Source organism: Rhipicephalus sanguineus, chromosome 4 (genome assembly GCF_013339695.2).
Source record: "Rhipicephalus sanguineus isolate Rsan-2018 chromosome 4, BIME_Rsan_1.4, whole genome shotgun sequence".
In the NCBI taxonomy this organism is placed as follows: domain Eukaryota; kingdom Metazoa; phylum Arthropoda; class Arachnida; order Ixodida; family Ixodidae; genus Rhipicephalus; species Rhipicephalus sanguineus.
Genome location: NC_051179.1, coordinates 164582493 through 164597783, shown reverse-complemented (window position 1 = coordinate 164597783; position 15291 = coordinate 164582493). Strand labels below are relative to the sequence as shown.

The following is a 15291-nucleotide window of genomic DNA, read 5'->3' as shown; positions in this document are numbered from 1 at the left end:
TTAGAGCTTCGTGGTGTTGGTTTCTGTCAACCAAAATCGCCTTTAGATTTATGAAGTGGGCAACTTAGTCACGGTCGTCGCTACACATTCTTCTTATGCGCCTCGCCTGACCGACAAATATTCCTTGCTTGCAGTGTCGAGGGTGGCGTAGGATTATCTGGATATTGTTGCATATCTCCTGGCTTACAGCAGAGCGTGGCCTTTGATTTTCCTTCTTAAATGGATACTGTCCTGTCGAGGAGGCCCCTTTCACTCCAAAAATGATGCATGGTAAAATTAGTACTGCAGTGAAAATCGTTTAAAGGATGAATGGATGTGTTTAGCGAACGAATCTGCCATGGTCCCACTTAACAAATATATCGTGGACGTAGTGGAGATAGTGCGCGCCTTTGACGGGGATGATTCGAAAAGCTCGATTCTACATGTCCCATTAAAATGTTCCCGTACAGACAGAGAAATCTTTAATTAGCCTGCTTACTTTTTTGTGTGTCAGCGCCATGTGAAGGAGCCATGTTGCACAGCAGGTAAGGGTAAGCGCGTGCTTACAAAGCGTGCTCAGGTGGTTCCAGCGTCTGCTAGTGTGTTCTTTATGAAGGACGATTAGCGCATTTCACACGAACACGCAGCGTGAGTATCCGAATGGTTTGGCCCGTATGATATGCAACCTTCCAAAGATGAACGTTGCAGCAAGAAATCGAGAATACAAAGTTACGCCACATGCCTCCACTGATGACATTATGCGAAACACGTGGCTCGTCTGAAATGCGCCACTGCGGATTGACGTCCTCACGAAAAAACCTCCTACCAGGCGGTACTTTCATTAATATTGACGTGGTGGCATGAAAACTATGAATGAAATAGGGCTCTAGAATTTTGCGCTCGTTGTGTGCTTGAAGCGTATTTGTATTTCATATTGCGTATTATGTATTTCATTATGTATTTCATAACGATGTAGCTATGCAATCACGAACCCGCGGAGAATTGGCTGGCGTGCTTGAAACTCATATTGAGAGCCACATACTACATAAACACAAGTGAAATTTCCTCCATTAATTTTGCTAGAATATTCACGCAGAAATGCATTTTCTTCCGAACGCTGGCTTAGTTGTGCTATGCATCGATTTATCAGTGTACAGCCAACGCTGCGGTGCAATTCTGCAACAGTGAAAGGTTCTTCGGAACCAAGGTCTGGATTTTCCAACGCAATAATTTTTTCCAGGTGCGCACTCTTCCATTTCTGCGGTGCCTTTGTTCTTTATTTTTGAGCATTCGCGATGCAGCATAAAATTAAAATTACCGAGAATATCTTCTTAACCCTGCAAATTCATCCAGTTGATTGGTATCTTCGCCGTCACATATCGGAGAAGAGCGTCTTCATATGATATAGTATATTCCCCCGCAGCAGGGCTATGACCTGAAGGAGTTGGAAAGTGCTCTTTGGTTCAGTCGTTTCTGAATGCTGACAATAACACCCATACCGATGTTGTGCTGACATAGACAAATAAAGGGACAATGCGTTATGATACTCTTGCGTATTCATTTGACGATAAAGTGGGCAGGACTTTGTTGTATGTCGCCTTGTGCATTTTCTTTACTCGTATGACGTAAACTTACCGTACGAAGACAATCGCGTCAGCTGAATATCATAACCGATATTTCCCGACGGTGGACGTGAACGCGTGAACACTTTTTAATGCCGTAATTTTTCTTTTACTTTTTTAACTTATATGTAGATATGCCTCAAGACATCGGCACTACTGGAAAAGCCAGAATATCCCGTCTGAGCCATTTTCCATTGTCTTTGGCCCCACATTGAAGATGCTATTTAAGGTGAGTAGGGACTTTTACTCTGAACCCCGACCCAACTTATCAATTAGGGTACGTAGGACGCACTCATAAAGAAACAAATTTGTGCCGCTTTCGTTGGCTCATAACGAACGCCATCACAAACACACAACTTTACACACACACACACATATATATATATATATATATATATATATATATATATATATATATATATATATGTACACACACACGGGGGGGGGGGGTGTCCCAACTATCTCGCAGCACGAACCTTGTACATTTTGTTCCCAGTACACTGACTGGAGTAGCCACTACTCATGTTTTGTAGGCATATTGAACTGTCATATAGCTTCGCTATTTTTAACAACGTACTAATTGCGTGCCCATTTTTCCCGACTGCCAAAGAAAGCCCGTGAAATGTGAGAAATAACACGTGACTACGCCTCCACCCACGAAAGAAAGCAACAGCTTTGCCTTTTGTGGGCTGCCAGAGACAGTGCTCCGCACTTTGGCAAGGGTTCAGGGCGAGCGCGATCAACATGCGTCGATAGCGTAGCGGTACGCGGTGCTCGGCTGCTGACCCGAAGGTCGCGGGTTCCATCCCGGTCGCGGCGCTCCCATTTCGATGGAGGCGAAATGGTAGAGACCCGTGTCCTGTGCGATTTAAGTGCACGTTAAATAAGACCAGATGATCGAAATTTCCGGAGCCCTCCACTACGGCGCGCCTCATAATCATATCGTGGTTTGGACGGAATGAAAGGACCTGTAGAGCGATTGAAAAACACTTCAAACCCGTTTCGGTAAAACCGAGGCAAGTAAAACGGAACGCAGTGAGATTGCTTGAGAAGTGCAACCAAGAAAGTTTACCTAAGGCAGCGGCAAAGTGCAGTGACGACCGGCTCCAAGTCTTTTTCACGGCGAAGACTCGCAAGGTGGACTGCCCACTAAGAGCAATTGTGACAGAAAGCGGATCCTGGCAAAAAACTGTAAGCACCTTCCTTCAGCGTCATCTGAACTCCTTCAAGCCAGCGGAGTCGTTCGCCCACCGATATTCCGCGGACTTGGTTGACGTGCTAAGCGAAGGCCTAACTGGAGTGAACAGTGCGTTTTTCTCGGGCATAGAGGACCTTTATCATTCAACTCCACACGACGAATTGTACATAGCGGTGCGCGAAGTGATCGAACTCAGTGGAGCTGTTCGCTTTCAGAACCAAGTAGACATGAGTGTAGGCGCATTTTTTTGAGGTTCTGTCCTGTTAACTTGGAATCCACCCTGGCCGAGTTTAAGGGTAGTGTGTTTTTACAAAAGAAAGGAAGGGATATGTATTGGGTCTAGTGTTGCGCCGATTTTATGCAGCATTTTCTAGCAAAATCTGACAACCTCCATTGCGCTTCTTTTGGACAACGAACATGTGATCCGTGTGTTTAGATAAGTGGACGACTTTCTGGTTTTTATAAGGCTTTTGCCAGGAGAAAAAGTACACAGTGTTGCAGAGGGTATTTTTATCTGTTTTTAGGGATTGTTCTCGAGGTTTCAGTTTTACCTGCGAACTACCACTCGACAAAGTCATAACGTTTCTTGACTTACAACTAATGTTTCATGACAATGACCATGTTTGCTGGATCTTTTCGCCCCGAACAAAGAAAGTACCAATGCCATATGAATCCAACCAGTCGAAGTTGGTCAAGAGGAGCGTAGCGCTTGGTCGCCTCATGGACGCGGTGCAAAGAGCTGCTCCCCCCGCATGCCCTGTAGCCTGAGAAAGCAGGTCGAGAGGTTGATGACTGAGCGTTTCCCTTTCTCGGTCATTAGGTCTGTGGCAGAAGTTGGGTTGAAAAAAGTGAAGGGGCTTAAAGTTAGGAAGTCTACAGAGAATATGAAGGATTTTGAAGTGATAACTTACGTACATAAGGTTTCTCACAACAAAAAGAAAGTGGCTGAAAAGCAAGGTGTCAGCGTGGTTCCTTCAGCACCATGCAAATTGGCAGGCTTCTGTGTGAGGATAGGTATCAAGGGGAAAATGAAAGAGGCCTGTATAGTCAAGCACATGAAACCCTTTGTTGAGTGCAATACAGGTGTTATTTACTGCGTTCCACTAGCATGTGGCAAAGTTTATATTGGGCAAACGGGAAGGTGTATGAATAAGTTGTTACAAGAACATAATACATCCTTGAGCGGTGACTTGGGAAGCAATTTGGCTGTTCATTGCCGCAGTTGCATCAAATGCAAATCTAGTAAGCCGATGTTTGATCGCACGACCATTTTGGGCAGGGGAAAGACAAGATATTCGCGGGAGGTTTTATAAGCATTTCATATTGTGAATCGTAAAGGTAATTGTTTCAGCGATACGTCCTTGTCTCCGACAGTCAAACGAGCGTGCCTGCTTAGCGGAAAAATAATTTTGAAGTGTCACGTGTCGTGGGAAGTGACGGCAATGCGCATGCGTGAGAAGCCTTGTGCGGCAATGTAACCTCCAATAAAGCAGTTGAAAGTCCAGCGTTTGTCCGTTTGTAACGCCTTCTTCTTGTGTACGTGTTTCTGTGTTTTCGCTGGTACCCCGTTTTCAAGTAGATAAGTTGTTGTTTCTTCTGCGCATTGCGACGTCCAAGAGGTTAATAGTTTCCATAAGTAGGCGTAGGCAAATGATACGGATGGCTGAACGTTAGGAAAAAATACACCATCTCCCGCTAAAGCGGACCATGAGGCGATGCGAAGCCGGAGCACTTGCACGATCGCGTTCCGTTGGCGTTCGTTGGGCATACTACCGACCTCGCGTCGTGGAACGCGAAGAGGGACGCTATGCGCGTCGTATCTTCCATCTAGCCTGGCCGTTAATTCTCACAGGGCGAGCGGGGAACGCGGTCGACAGGCGGGCGAGAGGGGGGCAGCGTAGGAGAGGAGAGAGAAGGGGAGGGGACGCGCATGCGCTCGATCTCATCGCGGCGTTGCGCAGCAGAGAATTTCGGCATGTCTAGCCCGCGTTTCAGAGGAAGAGTGGGAAGGGGGAGGGGAGAGGGGAAGTGGAGAGGGGGAGAGGGAGAGGGAAGGTGGAGAGGGAAAGTGGAGATGGAAAGTGGAGAGGGGAATGGGAGAGGGAAAGTGGAGAGGGGAAGGTGAGAGGGAAAGTGGAGAGGAGGTGTGCGGAGAGGAGGTGTGCGGAGAGGGTATGCGCATGCGCAGTAAAGGTGGTCACGCCGCACACCACCGGATTGAGCTCGGCCTTAAGATACTTCGCATCTAAAATGAGATATAATTGCAGGAAGTTGCGATTCGCTGTGAGGCCAAATGAAGGAAATGTCAGCAAACCTTTTATAGCATTGTGGTTTCAAGATATTGCGCATTGTGGTTGTAGATATTATAGCATTGTGGTTTTCAAGAGGCGAAGTGTGAGAATTTGTTTCTTTAAAAAGGGATAAGCACTAGATATTATTTGCCTAGATTATAAAGCACACCTTTTAGGCACATGTGATAATTATAAAGGAAGTCCTATATTTTCTCATTTTTCATAATTGCGCGAACACGTAATTATGAAAAATAATTACGCGAACACCCCTAGCTGTAATTCCACTTGACAAAAAAAAACAAATTTTTTTTGTAGGGACATAAAAAAAGCTTTGGCTACTGCAATGAACCAAGACAAATGAGATCAGATGAATATTAAAAACATAATGATTGCGAAGGCGATGGCCGAAGCGGAGCGGCGGCCTGGCCAGGGTCGTGAGCACGTTCTTTTTGCTCTCGCCACGAGCTCTCGGCATGGGCTGCGCGATGGCGGAAGAATGGTGATGACGATGTTGATGAACAAAGATGATGGCGCTACATCTACGATGCGGTAGACGTAGCGCCGTCGTCCAGTTAAATGCGCAATATGCGACGCGATGAACGCCAATAAACGTGGGCCATAAATACGTTTGCCTTTGTACTGGTAAGGGTATCTGACCTAGTCTATGTCAGTATAAATTCTAGCCGCAGCCTCATTGTTACGTTTCTTTCTTTACCTATCATTGCACCGTTATGTCAAGCGATGAAGTGTGAACTCTTCCGCACATTTCCCGGCAGTGCGTAGGGCACGTAGCGATGATTACCAAAATCGTGTTATTGCTGTTTCAGTTGTCAAAAGAAGTTGCGCGATTGACCAATGTAAAAGAAATTGCAGTCAAATGTGCATCTGATTTATGTGCATTCGCTCCCCGGCAAAACGGAGTATACGTATTTCACACATTTCAGTGACAAACGTCGATGCCTTTATAGTGTTGCATGATCATTATAATTGCCTGAATATAACAAGTGCATTCATTGTAACTTGCAGCCACAGTTCAAGATCGACCATGAAAGGTACATGAAACATGGAAACTTTTTCGGGTGAGTATAGCGCGTGTCCTTAGTTAAAATTGTGGGCTGCTTTTATGTCGTGCCCTTGGACGGAAGGCCTAATCAGTCGAGGCTCCTATCTCTGCTGCATGGTAAAGAATAAAACGCAAGCAGTTGATTATAATCAATTTAATTCACACTGTGAGCAGTATATACCCACTGATTTTGAAAAGGAAGTTAATAAAATTCTGGCTTATTTTATTGCGATAGCAATTATATGGACAGTCTCGGCTGGAAAATGTCCGTCCCCGTCGCCGTCATTCACCGTATATGTATAAATATGTATATATATAGAAATGCCACAAAGAATGTAATTCAGAAATTCTTTCCGACGCGCGGAATCGAACGGGCGACCACTCGCTTTGCAGCCCGCCGCGTTAGGCGTTAGGCCACGACAGCACCGTCTTTCAGCCTGCTAACGGCGAGATATTTATATACGCCATGTAATTCGGCATGCTTTCTTAGTGGCCACATAGATGGCGCGACGTGCGCGCGTGTGGCGCGCTTTAAAGATCGTCGCCCCGCTCCTGCGAACGCCGTTGCTCTTCGCTCTACCAGGCGTGGTCGATTTCGTGCGCTTATCTCGAGGAAAGAAAGGGCGGCTGGTGGGGTGCTTCGCTTCGCTCGCTGCAGCGGCCGCGTTTGCGAAAGGAGCGCGCTGTTCAAGCAGAAATAAGTAACAACTGTGACAGTTAGTTCGCGCTCGTCTTGTGTGTACATGTTCGTTCGTGTCGTGCATCCTGCTTTATGTTTGAGCAGTGCGCTTCAAGTGTCGAGCTGTGACGCATTAGTTCGCGCTCGTCCTGTGTGCGTTCTTTTCGTGCGTCATTTGGGCTCGAGCGACGCGCTGGCAATTTGGAGCTGCTTTCCGTTCTTCGCGTTACATTACAATTTATTGCTATCGAATTCATTCCTTCGCCGTTGCGGCGAAACTGTGACTTTTTTTCTCTAGCATAACAACACTAATGGTGACGCGGTATGTAGTGGTAGGCTAGGTGCATGGCGGGTGTCGAGGGGTAAATCATAGAAGAATCGAGTTCAGACCTTGCGTGTCCCACTTCTAGAGGTATCTGCGTGAGCTCAACCCTACATTACTGGCGCGATGCTTAACCTATGATCGATGCTCCAGAAATCGTATGACGCAACGGTATAGGGTTCGTCAACTCTCCGCCATTGCACATCGGAGACTCCAGAGTGCGATTTCGAACAGACACGCGTTTATTACCCCTTGATTCAACAGTGCGCGACAGTCACAGCTTGCAGTCAGACGCTTACGGGGCAACGAAGTGCCGAACGGATGCGTGCGCCCGCTGCTCTGCTAACCGGGTAGAAGTCCACCGAGCAGGATAAGTTGCAAAAGCGCTGGTTGCAAGCTACCGCGAATTTGCAGGCCTGCAGCCATACTGACGTTCTGTATGCGTCACAGAATTACCAGTCCTATGGAGGAGCATACATTTTTACCTATCACACCCCCTCCAAGACTTAAAAATCCCTGCAGTTTCCGCGAAAATGCTACTTGAATTATCGGCGCGATTTGAGTTCGTATTTACGTTGGCCTGGGTATCCTTCTACTTTTCAAAGGACGTACATGTGCAGTCGGCTTCCATGTGCCAACCTTTTTTCCCTAAGCTAGTGTTATACCTATCAACCAGCACGCAAACGTTCTTCTCGCCGCGAATGCTGCCGTTCTCAAACATCTTTAAACATATTGAATGAATTCGGCGCGATACAACGAGACAGAGGTGAAGAAGGGACACGAACACCAGCGCTGTTCTGAGTACTAAGTAAATGAAGTCCTCAATTTTCACCGATAACGCGTAGTTGACTCCCGGCACTCCCAATTTCAAGGCTTGCACAAGAGTGTCTGGATGTCTGAGCACTCAGTACCACATGACGAACTCTTTGTCACTGTCCGAGAGGAAATTGACTCGTATGGTGTGGTGTCCTTTCAGAATGGTTGCCTAGTTACGGCTGATAGTTTTATGGAGCTATTCACATGCTACTTGGCCTCTACCTTTGTTAGCTTTAACACCAAGACTTATAAAGAATTTGCATTGGTTCGTGTGTGGCACCAGTTCTGTGCGAGATTTATCTTGCCAATTTTGACCTAAAGCTACAGCAAGAATTCAAACGTTCACGTGCGTTGAAAGTATGCAGATATGTCGACGACTTTATTGTTTGTTATCTCAGTCCCCATCAACGCTAGCTCTTCGGAAGTCACTCACAGCGTCTTGAACCGTTTCAAACAGTTTTCGCCCTCATTATCATTCACGACGGAACTTCCTGAGAACGACACAATCCAGTTCTTAGATTTAGCCCTGTTTTTTTATTGTGAAGACCATATTTGCTGGGGGTATAAACCGCGGTCAAAGAAAGCCATTTTACCCTTTGATTCATCTCATAGTAAACTGGTGAAAAGGCGGATGGCTTACTCATGCCTCAACTCAGCGCTCACGAAGTCATGCACTCATAAGGTCAGCCATAGCTTTGACCACCAGATTTCATGCTTTTTAGCTACGGGTTTTCCTTCCACCTTCATTGTTGCCTTGGCATCCTCCCTTCTTAAGAAGAAGGGTTCCTCACCTTCCGCTTCACTACGACAGAGTCTTAACAAGTATGTTATCATGCCCTACATTCACACCATTTCGCACAACTTTAAGAGGATAGGTTTAACGCACGGCGTAAACCTCGTCTTCGCGGCACTCTTTGAGCTTTGCCGTTTGTGTGCTTTTGGCTGGTGAACAAACTAAGAAATCGGTGTGCGAAAGGAAGCACAAGAAGCCATTTGTTCCCTGTGATACGAAAGCGGTATATAAAATCCCACTCACTTGTGGAAAAGCTTACATCGGCCAAACTGGCCAATGTCTCAATCGTAGATGCACGCGACCACGCTGATGGCTCGGAATGATGGGGCGCGCCTTCGTGCGCATTGCAGGTAGTGCGGGTGCAGAGCACTTTTCGAAGAGACAGACGTCATGAGCAGAGCAACGGGAAGGCGTGAAAGAGAGATTCTAGAGGCGGACCAGATTAAGATTGCAGCAGACTCGTGCATCAGTGCGCCTTCGCTGCATTTGACGATGAGGGAGACAAACTTCCTTCCCAGCAGTTAATCGCTTAAACTGATCATATGCAACCCCTTTTAAGATATTTTAGATTGTTATCGCATGTCCCAGCGATTCGGCAGTTTTTTTGTGACAGTGGCTGTTGTGAATGCGCCTGCGCATAGGTTTTCTTGGCATGAAGTGTTTCGAATAACCTCTGTTGCAAGTGAGCGTCTTTTCTATCGTGTGGTCTTTCTTCCTAACCAAATCCGCGCTTCCCTATGCAAGATGCCGAGCCAACTAGCCCAACAACTGACAATTTTTAAGAAGTTTCGCTGTCATGCCGGGCGTGTGGTTACGTGGTTATTGGCTGTGTTTTAAAATATCTGTTTCTGCGCTAATAAAATTAGTTGTGAGAACAGCGCTGGTGTTCGTGTCCCTTCTTCGCCTCTATCTCGTTGTATTGAGCTGAATCTATTCAATATGATTAACAGAATCCAACTCGCCGAAATGTCAGTTCTTCAACCATGCTTACATGGTACTAAGCTTATATGTACTATTTCCAGCAGCACTGAGGGTAACCTGAAATTAAGTGTGCCAATCTGCCGTACAAGCCTTTACAGTGACTTCATACATTTTGCAAGCGTGAATTGGCATCGTCTTTGCGCATCTGGTCCCTATCATCATCTACAACACGGGTCTCAAACACTCGGCCCGCGGACCACTAGTTAGCGGCCCGGCCAGCACATGAGTGTCGTCGTCCCATATATCTATATATTTTGGTTTTCTGAATATGTATCTTAATGAGCTAGACAGACGTGACTGGTCTCAAGTATTTTTCGTAAGGCACCGAAATGCACGAAGTTTTGGAGTATTTAACCCTTTCAGACGCTATGTACAGAATTATGTAAATCACTTGTTTTTGCTAGTTGTGCCGACTAAGGGCTAAGAATGAGAAATATACACGTAGGTTTGGATGAATTGAACCTCCTGCCGTGAGACCAAAACTACATTTTGGAATCGGCGTTCAGATTTTTGTCATTTGGAAGATTAGTAATGATATGCTTCGAAAACCTGACGGCAAATTCCCTTTGTAAACGATCCATACATAACATATCGGAAAGGCCTTTCAAATGGCAACGTTATCTGATGTTTTCTTGAAGCCTTTACTTCATTCGCTTCACTGATTACAGGTGCACGTTAAAAAAAACACAGGAAGTCGAAGTTATCGCGAAGCAACAGCGTTCCTCAAAATCATATCACAATTCTGGTAAATAAAGAACGCAGCATATGTTTTAATAGCTTTAGTTTTCCTGGCAGAGATTTAACAACGCCCATATTAGCTCACAATACAATCATTTTGTTGTGTCGCAATTTATTTCCCCTGTTTCTATTCACTCTGATACTTCGTTCGCACTCGCAGCGCCTTTGAAGCGGGCAAGCCCGTTCTGTTTGTCGCGGAGCCTGATCTTGTGAAACAAGTTCTAGTAAAGGATTTCGCAGCTCTGCCATACAGAATGGTACGTAAATGTTTTCCTGGTGAAAACTTGTTTGCTACCGTATTAGCGTATTTTGCTCATCACTATAAAGCGGCGCTGTCTGCGGTGTCATGTTAAATATAGGGATATATTGGGGGTTCCTTTGGTCAGTCACTGTGAAAATATGATAGGTTCGGCGAAATGCCGCATTCGTCCATGAGAGTATTGCCTGCTGTTAATTGTAACCATAGGTGTGCGCACGGTCCTCCATTAAAGCGGGGAGGGGGGGGGGGGCAGTTTACGCGCAGGGCACCACCCTCCTCCCAGAATATAATTGCTCGAGCACGAAATGAAAATGAGGCGTGACATGCTTCTCACTGCGGCCTGCCTTTAGTGCCAAGCTTTCCGGGGATAAATGTGGGAGGCAAGCAATTTTTTGAATGCAACATCAGGGGTCCTCGCCCGCCATTTTCGTCAAGAAGTTGTATGGCCACGGCCCTGCACTTAAACGCTATGACAGGAAGAGTCACAGAGAATTGGTGCCCCCAGTAGAAGATTAGGGGAAGGGGTAACCACCCCACCTCCTCCCTCCTCTTTCCGCTGGACTAGGGCTGTAATCATCCAAACACGTGCATGGGCTCCATGTGTCACAATGAGTTGCATGCCAGCGAAAAATCCGGGCAATTATGCAAGGTTGGTTCCAGCAGAACGAGTGGGTGTTTGAGTCTGGACACCACACGAGTATTATAGGATCGTGCGTTCGATGGCGAAAGCTGAAGGTGTTTTTCCTTCCCTTCTTCGAAAGTAAGATTATGCTATGGTGGCAAGAGCACGACATAACGGTGGCAGCATTAAAAATGCTGGATGGACAAAATGCAATAAGTTTTGGAGTATTTAACCTAACTAGCTGCCAAAGGAATAAAATTGTGAAGGAGCCAGCAGTGTTGTATACACACTTTCCTCACTATATTTGTATTATATTATGCATGTGCAACGTAGCCAGAGCTAAGTCAGATATGTTGCGGGGTTTTGCGCTGCATGGGCGGTACAGAGGGAAACTCACGAAAGTACAGAAAAAAAAACACAACCAGAACTGGGCGCGAACCATCAACTGTTAATATTTAGCGAGGCGCCACCTGAGGCCGCCTCAAGAAAGAAGGCAGAAGAACGAGGGAAGGGGTGAAAGTATAACATAAAAGAAAAATGAAACCAGAGAAGTGCAACTGCTATCAAGAATGGTTCGCGCAACAACCTTGCACAGCGCTCTTTAGCCCGCTCGTTTGCGCAAGGTCCGGAACGTGTCGATTAAAAATTCAATTTCAACTCTGCTAGCGCCAAAGTTGAAGTTCTTACGCATGCGCCAAACTCTCCCGATGCAATGCTGCAGATCTCAACTATTTCTCACTTTGCTGGTTTAGCGCGCAAAACAAGAACTTTGTTTGCTCAAATAAGGCCTGGCATCCGCACTCTTTGCAGTGCGAAGCCAAGTTCCCTGGCCCGCTAATCTGTCCGCATGCCTAGCGGTGCTCTCACAATGTAGTGTTTAGGCGTCTGCCTGTTTGTCCAATGTAGCTATTGCAGCTACGTGTCCCTCTGCACCGCCCATGCGGCGCTAAACCCCGCAACATATTGTGATGAATGTGACGCCTCTTTTCGACAGCTGAAGCATCTCTTGACGTCACAACCGATTCTACGGCACTTTGACCCCTCCGCCCCAACGGAAGTTCACACAGACGCTAGTGGTGTGGGCGTCGGTGCCGTACTCGTTCAACGCATTGAGGATAAAGAACATGTCATCGCTTATGCCAGCCGCTCGCTGAGCAAGCCGGAGCGGAACTATACTGTGACCGAACAGGAATGCCTTGCCGTAATCTTCGCTGTTCAAAGATTTCGGTCATACTTGTACGGACGGCATTTCACGATCCTCACAGACCACCACTCCCTCTGCTGGCTTGTGAGCCTACGTGATCCATCTGGTCGACTTGCGCGCTGGGCCCTCAGATTGCAAGAGTACGACTTCACTGTATCTTACAAGACCGGCCGGCGCCATGCCGATGCTGACTGCCTTTCAAGACTACCTCTAAAATCCACAGACTGCGAGGCAGAAAACTTCGATCGTTACCTCTCTTCCCTTGATCCTGCTTTTCCCGACGTGGACGTGTTCAAGGCTGAACAGCTGAAGGACCCAAAGTTGCAGCCATACTTTTCTGCCGCTCAAGATTCTCAGATAGCGCGTCAGTTCTGTGTTCGCAATGGAATGCTATATAAGAAGAATTACACTGCAACTGGGCCTTTACTGCTGTTAGTGGTACCGGAAAGCCTCCGTTCTTCTATATTACGTGCCATGCATGATGACCCCACTTCCGGCCACTTGGGATCAGCGCGGACTCTGTATAGAGCTAAAGAGCGTTTTTATTGGCCGCGAATGCGCCAGACTACCCAGCACCTCCACCACGATGTTACGAGTCAGGAGGCGTTTATTGAGAACGCTCAGCGGCAGAGCACTGGATGGGGTGAGGCTACGGAAGCAGCAACAAAGTCCTCGTCGTCGTCTTCTCCTACCACTCCTCTTTCTCGCTCCAGAGGCGCCGTTACAATATGTTCAACTTGCACCAACTAGCCCAAAGGAGTGCTTTATTGAGCTAAGTCGCGATAATTGACAGGGCATCCTATTGCATTGTTCAACAACATTTGTCTGGTAGTATAAAAGTGAACCTGAACATTGCGGAATGTTCAGGTTCATTAGCATAGTTTCACACTTGAATTAGGTTTCCACTATTTTATTTCTTACGAGTTGTTGGAATTGAATTCTAATCCTGCCACAACACTAAATGACCTGTGGCTACGATTCAAGCACACTATTTCTTACTGCATGAATAACTTTATTCCACTACGGCTTACACGGCCCCAAATAAATAACCCCTGGATAACATGAGAAATTTTAGATGCGAAATGAAAAGTTAAACGAGTACGGAAAGCAGTAAAGAAAAAGCTTTGCAGTACGAATGCATCAAAACTAAAGGCAGCTATTTCAAATTTCAAGGCAAACAAAACAAGCAAAAGAGCATTACTTCAGGGTAACGCTGTCGTCATTCATTACTGGCAACCCACAGAGGTTCTGGAACCATTTCCGTCCTAGGAAAACAGGCAGTCGTCAATTATCATTGGAACAGAAAAGGGCCAAGTCTAATAAATACAACAACTTTTTCCACTGTGTCTTCACAAAAGATAACAGAAAAATTCCGCAACTTACACCCCCTGACATTTCGGGAATTAATCCAATAAAGGTAAGTGACGAAGGAATATTTAGGCTTTTGCTGGAACTGGACCCAAAAAAATCTTCGGGACCGGACGACATCCCCAATTCTTTTCTTAAGCGATATGCAGAATGGTGCAGAAAATATCTTAGTTTAGTTTTCCGCAAATCTCTCACCGTATCGAAGCTTCCTGATGACTGGAAAAAAGCTAAAATAACCCCGATTCCCAAAGCAGGAAAGAGCGATGATCCTTCAAACTTCAGACCTATATCGTTAACCAGCACATCATGCAAAATACTAGAGCATATACTTTTAGAACACTTAAACATTTTCTTGGAGACGAACGGCATCTTGTCATCGCGTCAACACGGGTTCCGTAGCCAATTATCGACAATAATGCAACTAACAGAGGTTGTTGATGACTTGGCGCTATCTATTAACAATTGCGCGGGAACAGATATCATACTACTAGGCTTTTCTAAGGCATTTGACACCGTATGTCACAACAAATTAATTGCAAAGCTCCGAAATATCATTGGAGACGCATTACTAACACGTTGGATTGAAGACGTTTTAACTGGCCGTTCCCAATATGTCCTGTTTGAGCAAGTACCGTCACATATCTTGCCTGTCACGTCCGGAGTACCACAGGGCTCCGTTCTGGGGCGTTTGTTATTGTTTTTATTAATGACATCACAGACAACATAACTTGCAACATTAGGCTCTTCGCCGACGACTGCATTATTTACAAAGAAATTAACAAACATTCAGATCGCCTTGCACTCACTCATTCCTAAACATTATCTCCAACTGGTGCGACACGTGGTAGATGTCGATTAACCCCCCAAAAAACACTATGCATGACGATAACGATAAAGAAGCTATCAATTATGATTACAGTATTAAAGGCACTAGGCTTCAAAAAGTCAATTAATAAAAATATCTAGGTGTCACGATTGCGTCAGATCTCCGATGGGATGCGCACATTTCCAATATTACTTCAGTTGCTCTGCGCAAGCTCTTTTATCTTCGCAGATGCCTCCGGCTGGCCCCTCAATCTACCAAGGTTTTAGCCTACACTACCTACATTATACCGGTATTAGAATACGCTAACACAGTATGGTTTCCTAATACAGTAACTAACATAAAAAAAAAGAAAATGAACAGAGGAAGGCTGAAAGATTCATCTGCGACAAATATAAACGCACTGATTCTCCCACAAGCATGCTAACAAGCAGTGGCCTCCAAACACTAGCGATTAGAGCAAAGCAAGCGCGCCTGAAATTTCTTTTCCAGCTACTCCACAACTATTATAAAATTGACACATCACTGTACAT

At 45.9% G+C, this 15291-nt stretch overlaps 1 protein-coding gene across 1 annotated transcript in view; it reads left to right on the top strand.

Annotated features, from left to right (window-relative positions):
• Window positions 1-510: 510 nt before the first annotated feature.
• The window catches only part of LOC119391811 (cytochrome P450 3A11), an 87136-nt gene continuing 72355 nt past the window's right edge, over window positions 511-15291 (top strand). The window contains exons 1-4 of the mRNA XM_049415406.1: window positions 511-524; window positions 1734-1830; window positions 6117-6169; window positions 10643-10739. Coding sequence (XP_049271363.1) covers window positions 511-524; window positions 1734-1830; window positions 6117-6169; window positions 10643-10739 — 261 coding nt within the window. The remainder of the gene's footprint in view (window positions 525-1733; window positions 1831-6116; window positions 6170-10642; window positions 10740-15291) is intronic.